The following is a 20,536-nucleotide window of genomic DNA, read 5'->3' as shown; positions in this document are numbered from 1 at the left end:
AGTGAAAAAATAACTGGTTCACAGGTTCAGGTAACAGTGATGTCGACAAGGAAACTGGCCAAGTACGTATCTTTTAATTTGCAGTCGGTACTTAGTAGTCATTAGCCTCTTAACTAGCTTAACAACAGCTAACCCAAATAACAAATAGAAAAGACAAAAGGCCCATTTGAATATGTTGGAAAAACACGTGTACTAAGATGAGCATGCGAAAGTTTAATGGTACTTTTCTGAGTTTTAATCTGAAGATGTAGTAGCAAGTCGTATGCTTTTGATTATATGTGGATAAACGTGTTTTCTTCGAAGGGTCATATTGATCTTTATTTGAGGTTTTATTGTGGTTTTATATCTTTATCCACAGAGAGCTTGGGTTATTAAGGCAGCGGAGTCAGTCTTCCACTGGGTCAAAGAAGTCACTTGTGTCCAGTGAGTGATCGGTCTGCATTCAGCTTGTGTTGAAATATCATTCATCATGTGGCAGTTGTCTAACCCGGTTTACATGATTTCAGATCAAATATTTTCATACCTGATTGTGATTGATTTTGAGTCTACATGCTGGAAAGAGAAAAACAACTATAGCCAGGAAGTTAGTAAGTAAAGCACTGGTTTATTTTTCCATGAATGATATTTCATGTGGGGCCACGTTACTTATCCACCCTTCATTACAAACAACACATGTGTTCCTTATCCTTTAGTTGAGTTCCCTGCTGTTTTGCTGAACACGTCCTCAGGAGAAGTTGAGTCTGAGTTTCACACATATGTTCAACCCCAAGAACATCCTACTCTCTCTGAGTTCTGCACTGAGCTGACTGGGATCACACAGGTGAGTGTGCACATGCAAAATATTTGTACATAATATATTTAAGAACCACACTTGTGTTTACTTTGCATCTGACAGCTTCATCTCTCTCCATCTCACAGATGCAAGTAGAGGCAGGGATCCCCCTCCGGATCTGTCTGTCTCGATTCTGCCGCTGGCTGCAAAACCTGCAGCTTGAGATGGGTGTAGTCTTTCCCAACAGCCAACAGAGATGTTCTGCACCTTCACCTTCTCAAAAGCTGTGTACTTTCCTCACATGGTCAGGTAAAAAATGTTTTTACCGTACACATTTTTGTATTGGTTCACCATAAGTTGTTAGTAATGACCACCATAACCTTCCTCACCAGCCCTTGGTTCAGTTTACTAAGATACTTCCTGCACTGTAAAAAAAAAAAAGAAAAGATCACACAAATGTCAAGTATTTTGTCTGAACACAATCATTAAGTTTTATATATATACATATATATGTATATATATATGTATATGTGTGTGTGTATATGTATATGTATATATATATATACACGTGTGTGTGTATGTATATATATATATATAAAAAATGTGTACACACACTGTACAATCCAATCAAGCACTTACTGATGTATTGTAAAAATAAATCATGTTTTCTCATTTGTTGTACCTCCTGTTGCACTATAAATCAGACTGGGATCTTGGAGTTTGTTTGCAGTACGAGTGTAAACGTAAGCAGCTCCATAAACCTGATGTGCTCAACAGCTGGATAGACCTGAGAAGCACATACAGAGTAAGTAAGAACTTTCTCTTTTCACATTTGCTCTCTTTCATAATAACTTGTTCACTTAAGACTATGCATCAAATTACATTTTATGAGTTTAAAGTTTCCAACAGTTGTGTGTATTGACTAAATAAAAAAAATAGTTAATTGATGTCTGCCAGTTGTATTTTTCCAGCTATTTTACAACAGGAAACCTAAAGGCCTGAATGGGGCCCTGCAAGATCTAGGAATTCAGTTTACAGGGAGAGAACATTCAGGTACAAAAAAAAGAGCAATGGTCTTTTGGCCTATATAACTCTACTTAGGATATAAACACAATCAAAGTCTGTGTGTTGTGTTTTTATTTTTTTGTCAGGGTTGGATGATGCCCGAAATACAGCTCAGCTGGCAGTGAGAATGATGAGGGATGGGTGTGTGATGAAGATCACCAGAAGCCTTGAGAGGGTGAGTGGCCATCGACCAACACTACCTCCCTGCTACTAAACGCCCAACCTCCTTTTTTGTCCAAGAGCAGAACCTGTTATGGACGATGAGCTTGTTTGGGTCACAGAGATATTATATTACATGTATATTTTTTATATGAATAAATATGTATAAAAGTGCTGCTAATTATAACTACAGATTTTTTGCCTTCCTGTTCCCATCTTTGTAAAAATTCTGCTCTGGATGGAACATGAAATTTGAAGTACTGCTTTCTGGAGAATAATAGCACCATATTTATACATGAAGGGGCTGGATAATATAGCACTAAAACATTAGGGCAATTTAATTTATTTTATCTTATTGTGTGAGTTACTGATTATATCTCCAATCTTCTCATTATTATAGACCCCATCCGTGGTCAATCCTGTGTTTGGAAACCTAACTTCAGACAAGACAAAAGTAAAACCCAACATCAATAAAGAAGAAAATATCCTTATTACAAACTCATCATCCACGATTTCCTCTGAATCCTGTCAAATAAAGTCACGTTCAGCGGGGAATGCTGTAAATCTTGACCCAAAAGAAAATTCAGTTCAGGAATCTGTCCAAAACCTGATCTCACCCAAGACAATTCTGAATGCTGCTACTGCACCACTTTGGGGACACAGCAGGACAACGGTTACAGCAGTGGCTGTCACTGACCTTTCTTCAGTTCTGGTAACCACTTCCTCACCACACAGTAGTAGTAACAAAAGCCTTGTTCTATGTTCTACTACTCTGGGCTGCCTATCTCATCTGCCTCAACCAAACCAGGTCACAAAAACTGGATTGATTGTGCAACTTGAGAAAGATGAAAGTGAAGAATTTTCAGTGGAAACAGAGGAGAGGTGTGGTTCATATGACGATGTGGTGCTGGAGAATGATAATATTATGAATGAAGCTGATGGAGAATGTTGTGGCGCTGAGTACGTATCAGATTTTGACAGTGGGTGTTACGTAGAAGATGAACCTCAACATTTACATTTAACAAAGGCTCAGGTCACATTAAAGGACAACATGAGTGCTGGGATGGACTCTGAGACCATTCGCCTTTCCACAACATCTGCAAAGAAGAGCAGGACAGATCAGTCAAACAAGATGGGGCATCTCACAACAATCTCAGAGCCATATTTTGCTGTGCCAAAGACTGTTATTTGTGGCTCCAAAACAAATTTGCACAAATCAGGACATAAGATATCTCCACAAATCCAAGACAAGTCATATGGAGTCCTAAAAAACAACAAAACAAACACACCATCTCCACTAGGGCACAAAACGTTCATTCCTGGAAACACATCCACACCTAATACTTCATTTACCAAACCCAAAGCAGTTATGCAAATCAGGAAAAACACAGAGACTCCAAGGTCTTCCTTCACCATCTACACTGACTCAGCAAGACAGGCTGGACCCCCCTCTCATTCTTCCTCATTCAGCACTCTTAACACACCCAAGAATGTCCTCCGCTCTTTGCCAGCCAACACACACTCATCATGTATCAACCGTTCCTCCACTTCTGTGACAACGAAAAGAGGACAGAAGATCACATCCCCACTGTGCTCATGTGGACGCCGTGCCAAGCGTCAGGTTGTGTCAAATGGTGGTCCGAACCATGACCGGGGGTTTTACTGCTGTCCAGTCCGCCGCTCAGGCAGTGGAGGCAGGATCCAGAAGGGATGCGAGTTCTTCAAATGGGAATCATCCCTGATGAAGAGTGTCTCCCTGGCTGCTCTGGCCTCTGTGTCACTGGGCCAGATCAACTCGACTTTTAACTGTCTTCCACAACAGAGGCTAACGCTACGAAAAAGTTATTAATCTGTTTGGACATGCATCACAATCTGCTCCATCAAACCAATCGGAGAGACGTTTTCATTGAGAAGTCAAATTCTCATGAAGAGGATTCAGAAATAACTATAAACTGGGGGAAAAACAAATTGCACATCTTTGACATCTCAGTCAAGTCTTTACTCAACTAATCATTTTTAATACCAAATATAGTTATTCCAATTATGGTTATTGATCATTGGTTTTCAATTTTTATAAATGCAACAAAACAGATTTTTTGGTTTTATTCACATTGTAAATTACAGCATGTTGAAAGATGTTGGTTGTACTGTGTGTATGTATGTATGTATGTATGTGTATATATATATGTATATTATGTATATATGTGTATTATGTATATATATGTGTGTGTGTGTGTGTGTATATATATGTATATACACACACATACATTAGGACATGTGTTTGTACTTTGTCGGTATATGTTAATATATCCTATATGAATTAGTAAACTGAGGTAATCATGGCCACAGAAAACAAACACTGTGTTGGAGATCACGATTACCAGCAATATTAATTATAAATCTGCTCTATAAAACAGAAATGTTAACTTCATTGATTATTGGGTTGGATATGGATTGAATTTTTTTATGTACTGTACGTACAGAACATAAAATTAAGCCAGGACAATAATTAAAGTTACTGCTAGTTACATGGCAAATCATGTGCGTAACCAAAAGAAAAATATGTATATTAATAAATATTAGAAAAATCAAAGTAAAAATACAAATTAGACAAAGGAAAAAATAAAGAAATACAATCGGGTGATTACAGTTATAGAAAATGATTTCTTAATGTTTTGTTCAAGTGGTGGTCTGTGAAGCCAATATCAGGTCCGGAGAATTTTGTGATGTTATATTTTGGTTTGGGCTTCACAAGTAAGGAAATACTTAATCATTCATTATTTGGCACATCAGCACCATCATGCTGTCATTAGCTTTAAATAGTCGAGTCTGTTTCGAAGAAAGAATCACACAGAATTGGAGGAAATCATCTCTTTAGCGGAGGAGGAAAAGCCTAGTTTTTTAAATAGTTAATAATTATGATATATATATATATATATACATATACATATTATTGTGACTTTAAAAATATATATACAGTATATCAACATTATTCTCACAATATTGCGACTTTATTGTCGAAAAATATATTTAAAAAAATGTATTATTTACAAAGGCGCTTTTATTATCAATTATGAAACTCAGTTATGTTTTACAGGTGAAATATATAAAAACAAATGTCTAGTTTATAGTTTGCCTTTTGTCCCTCCTCGCACGCCGTAGTGAGCCGCTAAACTACTGCTATGTTGTTGTGACTTCAGGAGACGTTTTAGAGACAACAGTAACTCCTCTCGCCTTTTACTGTGTAGACACCACATTGGATAAAAAACGCATTTAGCTAATTTCGTCTCAGCCCGTCTTGGAAAATAACGACTAATTCCACCGAGGAGAAGCAACTCAAACAAGACGGTAGTTCGCTGTTACTTAACTGCAGTTAAGTAGGAAAGCGTCGCTGCTGTAGCATGTCGGCCGTGCCAAACGAGTCGAGGAAACGGAACAGAAAGCGATATGCGTACGGATACTTTCATACCAAGCGGCACAAGGGTCCCCGGGAGCTGGACGTGGGCATGGAGGGAATCCTCGTCACCTGCAACAACGAGAAGACGTGCACACCAGAGGCCCTCAACCTGCTCAGTGAATACGCTGACAAGCTCTATGGACCGGATTCGGTGAGTGGGACACACTGCAGTCATTCCTATTCTGTTATTTGACCTAATAAAATGAACCACTGCAATATGTTCCTTCTAACAACGGGTGTTGTGAAGCCACAGGAGTAGTAGGGCTTCAACTAAAGATTATTTTCATAATGATTAATCTGCCGATTGTTTTCTCGATTAATTTCCAGGTTTCTTTGCTAAACCTGGAAATGATGTTTTACAATGTTTTGTTTTTTCCAACCAAAAATTATTCCCTTTTTGTGATTTCTCAATGACATGGAGCAAAGAAACCAGAAAATATTCACATTTGAAAAAGCAGAATAATCAGAAAGCTTGTTTTAGTTATTAGATAAGCACTTAAACCGATTCATTTATAATCAAAAAGAAAAATCGAAATAATCGTTGCAGCCCTACAAAGGAGGCATATGGCGATACTATAGATTGCAAAGTAATAAAACAAAGGCAGCCATACCTAAAAGTTAAAACAATAAACAGATGGGCTAAATAAAATATGGCATAACATTATATTGTCACAGCTCTTTGTTAATTACTTTGGGGCTGGCTCTGTTAAAGACCATTTTGGATGTTTGTTTTTTTCTTTTTGAATGAAAATACTGTGGATGTTGTTTGTAATGAAGACGGTAGATTGTAAATTTATTTCACAAGTAAAGTAACTTCTTAAGAAAAAGAAATGGCTAGTTGGAGGTTAGCATACAAACTATGCTGTTAGAAATTGAAAAAAAAATCTAATTCAAATGATCATTAGATGGAGAAATTGCCTCCATTGATTACAGTTGCATGATGGTGCTGAGAGCATCAATGAGGAACTAGAGGCTGGAGCACCGAGACCACAACAGGAGAAATACTTCCAGGCTATGAAGAGTGGGGCACACAATGTGATCTTCATCAGAACTCAAAATTTTGGTAAACACTGAATCAAAAGAATACTTGCGTCTTCATGATTATGGAATATAGGTCATTAACTTTATTTTGCTCTCCTAGAACCTGACAAGTTGGTTCATTCCATCCTGTCTGATCTTCACACCACCAAGGAGAAAAAGTCCAATGAGATTCTCCGGATGCTGCCAGTGAGAATCTAAAATCATATTAGTCAACTTAATACACATAGTATGCAAAGTTGTCATCACAAGTGACCATATTTAAACAATCATGTTTTTAAAGTGCATGTTTTAAAGTATATTTGTCCAACTCCACTTTTGCCAATTACGTTGCCAGTCATCTAGGTAAAAAGTAAGGCATGAATTTGTATTTATGTGCCAATCAGAGTTTTGTTAGCTGCTTACACTAAAAATCAGTTTAGTCTATATCAAGACTGGAATAATTCAAGTTTAATAGTGACTAATCCTTGTTTTGTTCTCAAACTAGGTAACTGGAACATGCATGGCCTTCCATGAGGAAATAGTGAGGTACCTGACTACTTTCTTGGAACCATGGTTCAGAACACCAAACTATGCTACCTATCACATTGCCTTCAAGGGCCGCGACATCGGCTACAAGAAGACAGATGAAATCATGAAATCAATTGCAGGTTGAGTTTATTTAATCCAATTAATATTGATTGGACAATTTAGTTGAATAGGAAATTTGAATATTTCATCAGATTTTGATCAAAAATTAAACTCAATCAATCTTTTGTTTATTGACCATCACAGGTGTTCTGGGGAGGTTGAATCGTAAAAACAAACTGGAGTTGACAAACCCACAACTGACAATCATCATTGAGGTTATCAAGGCTGTGTGTTGCATCAGTGTGGTTAGAGACTATAAACTGTATAGAAAGTACAACATTCAGGAAATACTAAAAGTGGATGCACCAAAGCCTGATGCGACCTCAGCAAAAACTGATGCAAACAAACCCGAGGAGGAGGGGAATCAGAAGGAAGAGGAGACAAAACATGAAGACAAGACGGGTGATGAGGAAAATGGCAAAAATGTTTCGGAGGACGACAAGGAGGTTGATAAGGGTCAAGGTGAAGGAGAGTAAGGCTTTGAAATCAAAGCAACAAGTTGTTGGTCATATTTAAAATACCTTTGTTATATTGTTATGCTTTTGTTTGCCAAGTGAAAGAAATCTGACTTTTTACATGGTTTATAATGGCGCATTTAAACTGGCTCTACTCACCTCGGCACGGCACGATTAGGTTGCATTTCCACTACAAAAAAAGTACCAACGTGGGCGGAGTCATCACTGCACGGCTGAGTGAAACTGCTGTGACTTGTTTTATACGCAACACACACGAGTGACTAGTGACTTTATACCAGACTTCTGTAGTTGTTGGAGATTAACCCACGTTTTTAGGGTTGTTAAGTAGTTTTAATTTATCTACAGTTCGGCGCTGTCGGCTTGATTTGTGAGTGGGATTTCTCTTCCTGTGATGGGACTCTGGCCAGTCAGCGGCCGGCAGTCTGACCAATCATCGCATAGAACCTACTACTACTACTACTACCACGCTTGGAACCTCGCCGAAGGTACCAGGTACTATGCTAGTGGAAACGCTTCTTAAACCGTGCTGTGGTGTGGTGAGGTAAGGCAAGTAGAGCTGGTGGAAATGTGCCTTGAGATTGACAAAAATGAAAAATTACATAAAATGATGTACTGACTGTTTTCATTAGGAAAACTATTGACTATATTGAGGTGTCCATTTTAAATTACTTGACAAAATGAAAAATTACATAAAATTATGTACTGACTGTTTTCTTTAGGAAAACTTTATTGACTATATTGGGGTGTCCATTTAAATTGGAGAGCTTTAGAATTAACTGTGTCTTAGTGATGTGCAGCTTAACTTTGTTGCAGCAGCTCACTTTTTTTTCATCTGAATCTTCTCTTTAAGTGTCATTTGAATTATACTTTTTAAATTTGAGTAAACAGAGGTGTGTGTTACATGAAATAATGGATGTTTTTTGGAAGAAATGTTATTTCCTAAATAAGCACCTGAATTAAAATTGCCTGTGTTTGTAATCAGTTTAGTACATTTAGTGTGTTGGAGCTTTTCCACTTAACATCAAAGAGTAAAACATCCCTTGTTACTAAAACCTACGATCTAGTCTTAGTTGTTCTCTGTACCACAAAATGGTGATTATGCCACATTTTGCACATGGATTAATGCCATGGTTTCAAGTAAGATTCTAAGATCTAAGTATGATCCCATTCACATTATTGTACAAACTGAAGCTTAAAACTGACTGACAATCTCTGATTAAATTCTGATAAATTGATATAGCTAACTATTTACAATTAGTTTCACACTAGATGTATGTTCCTTAATTCCTTATCTCTTGTTTAAGGGAGATGATTAACTGCAGAAACTAGGCTCTGTTCAAGGGTGTTGCCACAGAAGCAGTAGCTCCTGCCAGGAAGGCCAATCAAAGCCTGATGCAACTCAAAATATAGAGCCGAGAGCAGAGCATCCCAGAGTCATTTTGCTAAAGAAATATATTATGGTCAGAGAGGACTATATGTATCTTACCTCTGTTCTCTTTAGTTCTGAATTTTCTTCAATATGTTCTCCAAACTTAACTCATCACTTATTCCAGGGTCTCAAACTCAAATGACCTGGGGGCCACTCTGCATCTTTTTGGTCAGGAGCCAGTGAAGTGAAAAAAAGTACATTCTTGAGGGAAAAAAAAACAACTGTTGGGTGAAATGAGCTTAAAATTTGCATTATGATATTTTATATAATGTCAAATTAAAAGTGTATGTTTTGATATGAAACAATACTTTTTCACTTGATATTAAGTGGAGGGCTGCATGAAATTGATTGGGGCTGTGAGTTTGAAACCTCAACCTTGCACTGATGATGGTGCTGGATAAAATACAAATCGTCCTGAAAGCAGCGTGAATGAGTACCAGTTGTAATAGTAAATCTTTGATATGAAAGCTGTGTCTACATTAAACATAAAAACACCACACTGTTTACGCATCCTTTACGTTTATTTACTACGGAAGAGGATTAGGGCCACGTATGATTTTATGAGATTAAATCCAGAAAGCCATAATACTTTTCTGTAAGTTTCAGTTATGAAGCTCAATAATGAACAGAATACAATTAATGTATTATTAGTTTTACCGGTAAAACATACAACGGCAAATTTCCCACCACTGGGACCTTCACAATTTTAAACCCAGCTTGTCCTTTTAAAGACGTAGTTGTAGTGGCTGGCAGTTTGCCTTTTGTCCCTCCTGACACGCCGTAGTGAGACCAAAAACGTGCTATCCGGTGCTGTTGTGTTGTGACTGAATGAGACGATTCTTGAGATTTAAGAACAGCCTCACGCGCGTTTCGACTAAAACGGGAACTCCTTTCGACTTCTACAGTGTAGTCGCTGCATTTTCTTTTACCTCACATTGAGCTGATTTGGTCTCAACCCGTAAGCTAGCCGCTAACCGAAGAGAAGCAACTCAAACAAGACGGTAGTTCGCTGCTACTTAACTGCAGTTCAACCGTCAGGAAAGCCTCGCTGCTGTAACATGTCGGCTGTGCCAAACGAGTTGAGGAAACGGAACAAGAAGCGGTATGCGGGCGGACACCACAACAAGCGGTATAAGGGCTCCCGTGAGCTGGAGGTGGGTATGGAGGGAATCCTTATCACCTGCAACATGAACGAGAAGAAGTGCACAGCCGAGGCCTTCAACCTGCTCAATGAATACGCCGACAAGCTCTATGGACCCGAGAAGGTGAGTGAGACACACTGCAGTCATTCCTGTTCTGTTATTTGACCAAATAAAGTTAACCACTTTCTAAATTTGACTCCTTGTAACAACTGAATTGTCCTATAAAACCTTTTTGTAATTATACACTACATAAATGACAAGTAATAACAAACAACAATTCAACAGTGTAGATAAAGGTGGGAATCACAGGCTACCATACATATGATGCCACCATACTAATAATATCACGATGCAACGATTCTCTGATAATCAATACATTGCAAGACAATCATATAGTGATACATCACGACATCTGTCTCTGAAAAGTCAAAAGTGCAGTATTCCTCTATCTATTCACAACATAGAGAACAAAGTGCATAATGCAGGGGTCTCAACGTCAAGTGACCTCGGGGCCACTGAGGGTCTAGTTTGGTCAGTAGGGGGCCAGTAAAGTGGAAAAAAAAGTCCAACTTTTTTGAGGAAAAAGACAATTGAAATAATAATCTATTTGAATATTTCACATATTTTGAAAATGAATCTATAAATAAAAACATATAGAAACAACTCATAAATTGATATTAAGTGGCAAGTTTGAGACCTCTGACTCAAACAAAGGGACTACTTTGGAGCGCCTTCATTTGTTAATTGAAAAATCGATACTTGGCCATGGCGATTAAATTATCTTATTGCATGAGGATGATATATCACCAAATCATTATTTTGATCCACCCCTAGTACAGGGTGATGAGAAGCCAAAGAGAGCACATGAAGATATATTACCAGAGTAGAAGCATCACTTAAAGACTAAAACATTAAGCAGCAGAATTATGTATTACGAAAGGACCCAAAAGCGTAACAGTTCTTTGTTGATTAGAGACCCGAGCCAGGCATAGCCTTTATGGGGCCTTAAGCTGAATTTGATTTGATCTGTCATTACCAATACTTGACTTTTGTCAATGTTAGATCCAGGGTATGTGACTGGAGTGGAGCTATGGAATTTTGACCACAGTGTGTAGAAAATGAAACCAATAACAAAAATTAATTAATTAATTTAATCATAATAATTAGAGTTACCTTATCTCTTGCTCCATTTTGATCTAATTTCACCATTCCACTGTTGGTGGAATGGTTGATGAGAGAGGATGATTGGAGAGTAAATTATCTTAGTGAGAATAAATCTGGCTCCTTAAGCGAAGTCTGTAGCTGACTTTGCTCAATTGACTGCGTTGGTGATAATGGTATTACTTGGAAAGCTCAGTATTTTCCCAGGTGGTACTTATTATAAAAAGTTTGAGAACCACTGTGTTAGATGATTCACACACTGTATTAGGCAGCTACCGGAAAGAGTTGATTGAATTAGTAGTATTTGTTTTCCTGCTCTTGACATGATTTTACTAAATGCTGTCTTGTGAGATGTGTCTAGCGTAAGCAATTTTTTAACTGAAAATACTGTCACTGTTGATTGTAATGAATTAGATACTTTTTATATCATATCAGACTTCATCCAGGGTAAAGGATAGTATTGTTTGTACTGTATTGTTTAAATACAGGTTTAATCAAGTAACTTTTCAAAAAAATGCTAAAAGAACTTATTGTAAGTCGCTTTGGATAAAAGCGTCTGCTAAATGACATGTAATGTAATGTAGTTGCAGCTTAGAATATATGGACAGGAGCTGATTTTCTACAAAGTATGTTTTCTAAAAAATAAATTACCTCCTTGATTACAGTTGCATGGTAATGCTGGGAGCAGCAGTGATGAAGAAGAGGCTGAAGAAGAAGATGTTGATGTTGCACTAAAGAAAGAAGTGGCACAGCTGCAAGCGTCTAGAACGAAACAGGAGAGACGCTTCCTGGCTTTGGACAGTGGGGCAAACAACGTAATCTTCATCAGAACTCAAAATCTGGGTTAGCATTAAATTAAGTTACTACAAAGAGTACTTTGTTCTGAATGTTTATCCAGCAACTGTTATTAACTTTTTTTATTTTGCTCTCCTAGAATCTGACAAGTTGGTTCATCACATCCTGTCTGATCTCCACACCACCAAGAAGAAAAAGTCTCGTGTGATCCTTCGGATGCTGCCAGTGAGAAGCTAAAATTACATTCAACTAAATACACACAGTATACAAAGACAACAACACAAGTGGCCCTATTTAAGTCTGTAGTGCATGTTCTAAAGTGGGTGTGTCGAAGTCCATTTTTGGCTAGTTACACAGCACGCCATTTAGGGGCAAAGTGAGGTGAAAGGCTCTTGCCTTTGCATTAGTGTTGGAACAAGGGTCTTTCCGCATGGAGTTTGCATGTTCTACACGTGTGTGTGTGGGTTTTCTCCGGGTTCTCTGGTTTCCTCCCACGGTCCAAACATGAAGATTTGGGGGTTAGGCAAATTGGACATTAAATTGACCGTGGATGTGACAGTGGATGGTTGTTTGTCTCTGTGTAGCCCTGTGATGAACTGGTGACCTGTCCAGATTGTACACTGCCTTTCACCCTATGTCAGCTAGGATTGGCACCAGTGACCCTCATGTGGAGGATAAAAGTGGTAGAAGATGGATGATGGGTCATGGCGTTTTATTTGTTGTTCCCTTTAAAAATCTAGGTGTGCTTGTGCATGAGGTTAACATTGCAGCAAGAACCATTCACATGTTTCATAGCCGGAGGAGGAGCACTGAAATGCATCCACCTGTGGGCACATCTAATGTACCATTTCAAAAAGCATAAAAATACTGCGAGATTGACTTTAATCATATGAAAATTTATTTGGATAGTGCCAAATCACAACATACTTTATCTCAAGGGGTTTTCCATTAGTAGAGCAGAAGCTTTACAATTTTATAAAGAGAAGAGAAACCCAACAGTTCATTTGGTGAGACAGAAACTCCCTCTGTCCAGGTTTTGTTGGTCAGTGTGGCACAGGGGTTTCTGTTGCCTCAAGATAGCAGTGTGCCAACAATGTGCCCAACCACACCTCATTTTAAGACTGAGCACACTGATAGGCACAGGGCGCAAAAATGACAATCTGTGTTGGTTGGAAACTAATAATCACACTTGTACCACCAGCACTGTGTACCAATTTGCACAAGGTTTAGAATACAGGTTGTGTCACTTGTGAGCAACTTAGCTTTCAAATAATCTAAACGTTTATCCTTACCTCACTGAAAATCAATTAAGTCTGTAGCAAGACTAAAATAAAAAATTTAATAAAATAAAGTTTAATAGTGTCTAATCCTTGTTTTGTTCTCAAACCAGGTAACTGGAACATGCAAGGCCTTCCAGGAGGATATAGTGAGGTACCTGACTACTTTCTTGGAACCATGGTTCAAAACCCCAAACTATGCTACCTATCAGATCGCCTTCAAGGCCCGCAACAGCAGCCACAACAAGAGAGATGAAATCATCAAAGCAGTTGCAGGTTGAGTTTATTTAATATTGATAAAGCAACAATAGAATTTTTTAATCCAAGAATAGAACTCAATTGACCTTTTGTTTATTTGACTGTCACAGGTCTTGTGGGGAAGCTGAATCCAAAAAACAAAGTGGATTTGACAAACCCAGAACTGACGATCATTGTCGAGGTCATCAAGGCCGTGTGTTGCATCAGTGTGGTTAAGGACTATACACTGTATAGAAAGTACAACGTTCAGGAAATAGTCAAGGTGGATGCACCAAAGCCTGACGCGACCTCAGCAAAAACTGATGCAAACACACCCGAGGAGGAGGGAAATCAGAAGGAAGGGGACACAAAACATGAGGACAAGACAGGTGATGAGGAAAATGGCAAAAATGTGTCACAGGACGACAAGGAGGTTGATAAGGGCCAAGGTGAAGGAGAATAAGGCTTTAAAATCAAAGCAACAAGTTGTTAGTCAGATTTAAAATGTCTTTGCTATGTTGTTATGCTTTTGTTTGCAAAGAGAAAGAAGTAAGATATTTTTTTCATAGTTTATGACTTTACTTACAAAAGATGGTTGGCAGGATCCTACAATGATTTACTGACTTTGTTTTCATTAAGAAAACTGTATCAATGATATTGGGGTGTCCATTTTAATGGAGAGCTTTAGTATGAACTGTACATATCTTTATGTGCAGCTTAACTTTGTTTCAGCAGCTCACATTTTACTTTTTAAAACTCATTTAAATGAAACGTTTTAAATTTAAGTTTAACAGAGGTACAGTCCTGTGTGCGCGCATTACACACAAGCACAGTAATAGACTGTTTTTGTAAGATTTCCTAAAGCAGCACCTGAATTAAAGCTGCGTGTGTTTGTAACTGACATTTTCCTACTTCATGTTGCAGTGATTGTGACAGCAGTTTAGTACATATGGTGTGTCAGAGCTTTTTTTTTTTCTTCCTCTTCACATCATGGAGTAAAATGTCTCTTGTGACTAAAAACCAACATTTCTCGTCTCTGTTCTTCTCTGCTCCACAAGATGGCGACGATGCCACATTTGTACATAGATTGACACCATGGTGGAAAGTGAGGTTGTTTCCCATGGACGAATGTTTTACAGCACAGATTTATTTAGTTATTGACTCAGCTGTGCCACCCTCCCTCCATACAATTTAATCCATGTTAAAGAGTGTAGAATACATTTATCATCTGATACACTTAAGGGTGCAATACCAAATATCTGTTTTTGGGTGACACTAAGATTTTAGAGAGCGAAATGCTTCAGAAAGACATTTGTCACATTTTACAGTTTAATCGTGTGACCATGAAGTGTGGTGAGTTTAAAATTTGAAGCTTGAACGCAAACTGTCATTCTTATTGATTGTCTATGATCATAATTCACAGCATTAGACAAACTTAAACCTTGACCTGATGATGGTGCCGGGATTTCAAATCATCCTGAAGGCAACAGGACTTTCTACCAGTTTTTAAAGGTAATTTGAACGGGCAAACTCCTGATATTCTACCCTGACATGAGTAGGTTCTATACACTTTTCATTGTCTACTGCTTTATCCTCCATATGAGGGTCGCGAGGAGCTGGAGACAATTCCAGCTGATGGGCAGAAAGGTGGGGTAAACCCTGGACAGGTCAGTAATCCATCACAGTGATAAACAAACTGTTTTAAACAAAAACAAAAAAATTTATTAACAGCAAATAATGCAGCCTATCCAAAAATTGTTTAAGTAATTCAGTCTGGAGCACTGTAGTGACAGGATGAGCTGACCAATAAAAGCATATGTTGATATTTCTGCATCCACTGAGCACGTCTGAGAGGGTCACAGTTTATTGTTTGTGTGTTTGAGTATATTACCAGGAAAAGTCTGTTTTAGACATTCGTGAAAACTAAATGTGTAAAATTAATAAGAGAAATTCTGTTATCTATACCGTGCGTAAATGTATTAGACCACCCACTGTAAGATTTATGCCACAGCTGCCCCAAATCAACAGCATTAGTAATTCATTCATTTTCTAATATTACTCTAACAGTTAATACACCAGTATGTAGAAGCTCTTTAACTCAAATGATATTTTAATGCTAAAATATACTTATTATTGTTCATGAATTTTCAAATTTCCTGTTTTACAAAACAAAACAAAAAGGGAAAAAATTATTTCTTGATTAAGATTAAATTATAGTTATTTACTTCCTGAACAGAAAAATTTGTTGATTCATTTCTGACTTCACATAGGAGAAGCCCTGTAAGCTGGCTCAAACTTGGGTATAATAAGGTGAATTTAGTTTATTATTTGGCAAATAAATATGAATAAAGCATTTTTTTTTGTTGTTTTTTTTTGAAAGATTTCTAAAATATTTATGTTTTCCCAAAATTGAACAGTATAAACCACATCACCACACACAATAATGTCATTATTCATCACAGGAGAAAGCGTAAGCTGTCTGTCTGTGTCATACAACAACACACGCACACACACACACACACACACACACACACACAAACATGCGTTAACTGAATTCTGAATTATTTTCTGCTCATTACTTTTGGGCTGAGCCGCTGCTATGACCCTGCGTTCATTATCTCCACTGCATATAACTACACCTCTCAGTCGCCCCAATCACTGTGACCTCCTTAAAACCTTATAACCCCGACACTCGGGGAAAGGATAACATGTTTTTCACCTGCCTTCTTATTATTAGTACAATGCCAATTAGACGGTGTGCATGGTCTACATAATGTCCGGTGATAACACATAATGATGTCACGCTTGTGTTATCTGAATGACACCACTGCTGACAGGTGGAATTCTACTTTTTTGTTGCAGCTGTGGGGACAACATTTTAATGACATGAATTGTTTATTATTACTAATTGCCATCTAGGGGGGGAAAAAATCTGTTATCTGCTCACTAAAAGCATTTTGTGGAAGCGGAGTGTTTAGCCAGGAAGAGAATTAACAGAATATTTACAGTGGAAAACACTAAGTGTTGTCTACGTAAGAAAAATTGCCCTCAAGGCCATGTCTAATTAAACCTCCGTGGGCTCTATAGCCCACTGCTTTTCCGCCAAACAGGAACACAGGCACGCGTGCTCTGTTCTGCCATCCAGGACTCGACGCTCATTCAGGTTTAAATGTCACAGGCCTGTGAAACAATTGCATCCATAGGCGCATGTGCACACAGTCCCCAGGGTCAGGATTAGCATCAACTGGTGTGGCTCCATATCTGACCTTTATGAGTGGCTAAGTAGTTCTCTCCAGGGTCTCATTTGTCTCACTTCACCCCCCAACAATGGCTTCAACCCCCTCCTAACTGTAGCCTTCACTCCGTGCAGAATGAAAGCTGTGAGTGTTGAATTTTAACAAGCTAAATACTTAGTTTTTACTATTTTATTAATACCGTACTAATGCACTCATGTCTTTGCCTATTTTTATTTTGTTGCAGCCAACAATCAAACAACCTTATACATTTAAATCTGTGTAAGACACCATGGACAAGAAAGTCCTAATCTTTTTAGTGTCATTGCACATTCACACTGTACAATGAATACAATCCTGCTCGTGCAGCCAGCATCTATAAAAAAGTTATTATAAATATACATATAAATTTAGACATGTGCAATTCTAAAAGTTTAAACTCTAAAAACATTAAAACAGAGATTTCAGAGTCCCTTAAAAACAGATATTTAGCGACATTTAGTGCAGTGGTCAGCAAATGGCGGCCTCTGGGCCGAAAGTGGACCGCCAGCTTTGCTATTTTGGCCCAGCAGATGCTTTAAAAAATCTTATTTTTACTAAGTATTGTTTTTAGTGGCTCTGTGTGTGTGTGTGTGTGTGTGTGTGTGTCTGTCTGTGTTTCCGCACTTGCCAATGTGACCAACAGAGGCCGACATAGGCTTGTTGCGTGAATGGGGTCAAGTCTGCCATCTCCGATTAGCTTGTTTTTTTAAAATGTTTTACTTCTCTTGACGTTTCGGTTTAAAATATGAAAAATAATACACTTCTGTTGTCATGCATAGCCAAAAGTTTGGAGAGTAAATGGCCGTAAAATTACTGTTAGACTCAAAGACGAAGCAGTAATTCTCAAAATTCAAATGATGCACAATAATTCTGAACTGCAAATTATAGTTTGTTAAGAGCATTTTGGGGGTTTTTGGAAAAAAAATCTCACAAACATTTGTGCTTTAAACAAGTATTCGTAACAAGTTAGTGATTAAATACAATGTCCATGTTACCACCAGGTTGTTAACTTAACGAGGGTCTTCGTCTCTGACTGAAGAAATTCCAAGACACTAGCAACAGTCGTAGATCAGAGTCTCTCAATCGTGGTCGTGCTGACCCACTGTCCTGCATGTTTTATGACTTTCCTTGCTCTAACACACCTGATTCAAATAAATAGGTTGTTATCAGGCTTCAGCAATGTTTGCTGATGAGCTGACTATTTAAATCAGGTGTGTTGGAGCAGGGAAACATCAAAAACATGGGCAGGGCAGTGGGTCCCCAGGACCAGGATTGAGACTGTGGTTTAGGTAAGAAGAAAAAAAAGTTCAGGTTAACGTTTTACCTGATGAAACACGATGTTTTGGCCTGATATTCAATTGCGTAGACCATAACAACATTACTCTTATAGAAAGGCTGTTTTTCTTGACATGAACCACCTGCTCGAGGGCAGCAAGGAGTGTCCAGGGTGGCATAGATCGCCACCTCAACATTTATATACTATATATATAGTATATTGTCAATGAAAACATTTTGAAGCAATAGCGGTGTAAATATTAATCCATTTGTTTGCCTACGTATCAGAGTCTTGGCATTATCTCTGCTGACTCACTGGCACATTGTCCTGGCTCAGTGTTGATTTAATTCATGAGCTTTCTTTTCTTTATCTCAACAAGTGAAAAGAGAGAGTCACCGTTTTGTTTCTCATTACACTCGTTTCACTCCACACTTTTATCTAAATCTTCTTGATAGATCCTCTCAATACCCATTAGATTGGATTAACAACATCTGTAAAGTGCCATTTTCTGGGCTTTGGCAGGGCCACTCACAGACAATCACTCCGATATTTTCTTAGCAGGATGCCTCAGGTCATTGTTCCAAAAAGAAAAGAGCACTGTCTGCATATATAGTCCCTTTCACATGTTCACCCTGGAGCAGTTTGGAATGAATGAATGAAGAGTGCTCAATTTTTGTGTCATCGGACCAGAGAATCTTTGTAGGTTTATATTTCTGATTTTTGAAGATCTCACTTCTGGCGTTGGGCAAAGGGGTGTGGTTTCGACAATAAATTCACCTGTTCACATGCACATGGTCCTTTTTTAGACAATGAGGGTGAGTTTGGCTCCGTAATTTTCTGTTGACCGGCACTTTACACAATTAATATACGTTATAGATCTTAGTTTTTGTGCCATGATATTCATTTTCATCTGTTACAGTTTGTCAGTAATCATTTTGTTTAATAAATTGCATCAATTTAAATGGACTTCAGGATGACACACGTGTCACGGTTCAGGGAGCGTTTTCATTTAGGCTTTATCGTCGCTACAGTATGCTCAGCCCCGTTCTTCCATGTAACCTGTTATCAATCATATCGTTCCTCTAACATAGAGGCCTGATTATTGAGATGTTGCTGAGGATGTTTGTCCTTCTGGTGGATTATTCTCAAATATCTTCACAGGTCTACTAAAACTATTTAAATTGACCATTGGGTTCTTGGTCACCAGATCAAAACCCTTCATTCCCGGCTTCGTAGGTTAAATCTTGGGGGGTTAAAACGTTGTGGTTTCTAGATTACCAAGACCACTGTGCGCCTCCTGAGGACATTAAAAAAAGCGTTTAACCAGCCACAGAGAGACTTTTTGTGAACCTTGTGTCCAGTTTGCAACAAACCTATTTCTGAAAGACGGTTAAAGAGTAAAAATGTCCGTTTTTGTAATTTAGCGCATTTGTAAAGTACCCTATAATGTGGTTCAATTTTAATTTCTAGGTTTATTGAATAATAATTGTTGAGAAAACAATGACAGTTGCCATTCAAAATTAAGTCTAAAATATGATGCTGGTGCTCCCTTTATCAAGATATTCTAATTACTCTTACTATGTACATCTGCATTTGTGGCTGTGACTGACATGAGTGTGCACGGCGTAGTGAATACCGCAAACAGTGCTTCACAACAAACACGAGGCGGTCGCATTCACTTGCAAATTTATCAGCAGAGCTAAAGTGTCTGAAAGACTAAGTGTGCTTTTGTATTACAGCAAATGTTGGCCTCTGAGTGGAGTCCTCGTGTGTGACTGTTGTCGGGTGAAAAGCAATTATGAGTTTTGCCAAAGTGATGTTGTCCTTTTTTTTTGTCTATTCTCTATGTATGTATCTGTGTGGAGCTCACCAAACGCCCCCCCCACACACACACACCCCCACCATTGTCATATAGTCAATAGACACACACATACACACCAGTTTATTTATTTATTCACATCTATTGTCACAATGGCAGGAATGTGTTCTGGAGAACATCTTTTCTCTGAGTTATTGTGTGCTTATTTTTTGTGTGTGTACGTGTGCTTGTATTTGTTACCTCTTTAGGACCTTTTCTGGGCCAGTGGTCCTCGTGGAGACCAAAACCTGGTCCTAATGAAGCAGAGATGGGGCTAAGATTTGAATTATAGTTAGGTTAAGGTTATAGACTTAGGCATTAACAGGTTACGGTTAAGGTTGGGGATAATGCTTTGTTTAGGAAGTCCAAATGAATGGGAGTTAATACAGTGTCCTCAGAGGAATAGCTGCACAAACCTGTGTGTGTGTGTGTGTGTGTGTGTGTGTATGTGGCTCCCAGCTATGTGAATGGGGTTAGATAATGAGAAAT

General features: G+C 38.2%; 3 protein-coding genes across 3 annotated transcripts; all 3 read left to right on the top strand.

Moving 5' to 3' along the window:
- The first annotated feature begins 5 nt into the window (after positions 1 to 5).
- eri2 (ERI1 exoribonuclease family member 2) lies at positions 6 to 4,042 on the top strand. The gene is made up of 9 exons (XM_058640712.1): positions 6 to 62; positions 359 to 423; positions 507 to 587; positions 693 to 820; positions 919 to 1,081; positions 1,477 to 1,577; positions 1,744 to 1,825; positions 1,924 to 2,012; positions 2,397 to 4,042. Exons 1-9 carry the CDS (start codon positions 40 to 42, stop codon positions 3,843 to 3,845), a joined length of 2,181 nt encoding a protein of 726 aa, XP_058496695.1. The 5' UTR covers positions 6 to 39; the 3' UTR covers positions 3,846 to 4,042.
- Positions 4,043 to 5,188: 1,146 nt separating this feature from the next.
- Positions 5,189 to 8,653, top strand: LOC131466439 (THUMP domain-containing protein 1-like). Its single transcript, XM_058639651.1, has 5 exons — positions 5,189 to 5,604; positions 6,387 to 6,516; positions 6,595 to 6,680; positions 6,979 to 7,141; positions 7,266 to 8,653. The coding sequence occupies exons 1-5, from the start codon at positions 5,398 to 5,400 to the stop codon at positions 7,595 to 7,597; spliced, it is 918 nt and encodes a 305-aa protein (XP_058495634.1). The 5' UTR covers positions 5,189 to 5,397; the 3' UTR covers positions 7,598 to 8,653.
- Positions 8,654 to 9,787: 1,134 nt separating this feature from the next.
- Positions 9,788 to 14,662, top strand: thumpd1 (THUMP domain containing 1). Its single transcript, XM_058639611.1, has 5 exons — positions 9,788 to 10,291; positions 11,995 to 12,172; positions 12,264 to 12,349; positions 13,515 to 13,677; positions 13,770 to 14,662. The coding sequence occupies exons 1-5, from the start codon at positions 10,085 to 10,087 to the stop codon at positions 14,099 to 14,101; spliced, it is 966 nt and encodes a 321-aa protein (XP_058495594.1). The 5' UTR covers positions 9,788 to 10,084; the 3' UTR covers positions 14,102 to 14,662.
- The last annotated feature ends 5,874 nt before the right edge of the window (positions 14,663 to 20,536 follow it).

This window comes from Solea solea, chromosome 10 (assembly GCF_958295425.1).
Source record: "Solea solea chromosome 10, fSolSol10.1, whole genome shotgun sequence".
Classification (NCBI taxonomy): domain Eukaryota; kingdom Metazoa; phylum Chordata; class Actinopteri; order Pleuronectiformes; family Soleidae; genus Solea; species Solea solea.
Note: the sequence above shows the minus strand (reverse complement) of the source record. Positions and strands in the feature narration are given on the sequence as shown.

What these genes read in the sequence shown, in the direction of transcription:
- thumpd1 (XM_058639611.1), top strand. Translation starts at nt 10,085, where the DNA reads ATGTCGGCTGTGCCAAACGAGTTGAGGAAACGGAACAAGAAGCGGTAT. An exon ending in AGCTCTATGGACCCGAGAAG is followed by an intron (nt 10,292 to 11,994) that starts GTGAGTGAGACA and finishes CCTTGATTACAG; the next exon opens with TTGCATGGTAATGCTGGGAG. An exon ending in AATCATCAAAGCAGTTGCAG is followed by an intron (nt 13,678 to 13,769) that starts GTTGAGTTTATT and finishes TGACTGTCACAG; the next exon opens with GTCTTGTGGGGAAGCTGAAT.
- LOC131466439 (XM_058639651.1), top strand. Translation starts at nt 5,398, where the DNA reads ATGTCGGCCGTGCCAAACGAGTCGAGGAAACGGAACAGAAAGCGATAT. An exon ending in AGATTCTCCGGATGCTGCCA is followed by an intron (nt 6,681 to 6,978) that starts GTGAGAATCTAA and finishes TTCTCAAACTAG; the next exon opens with GTAACTGGAACATGCATGGC. An exon ending in AATCATGAAATCAATTGCAG is followed by an intron (nt 7,142 to 7,265) that starts GTTGAGTTTATT and finishes TGACCATCACAG; the next exon opens with GTGTTCTGGGGAGGTTGAAT.
- eri2 (XM_058640712.1), top strand. Translation starts at nt 40, where the DNA reads ATGTCGACAAGGAAACTGGCCAA. An exon ending in TACAGGGAGAGAACATTCAG is followed by an intron (nt 1,826 to 1,923) that starts GTACAAAAAAAA and finishes TTTTTTTGTCAG; the next exon opens with GGTTGGATGATGCCCGAAAT. An exon ending in TCACCAGAAGCCTTGAGAGG is followed by an intron (nt 2,013 to 2,396) that starts GTGAGTGGCCAT and finishes TCATTATTATAG; the next exon opens with ACCCCATCCGTGGTCAATCC.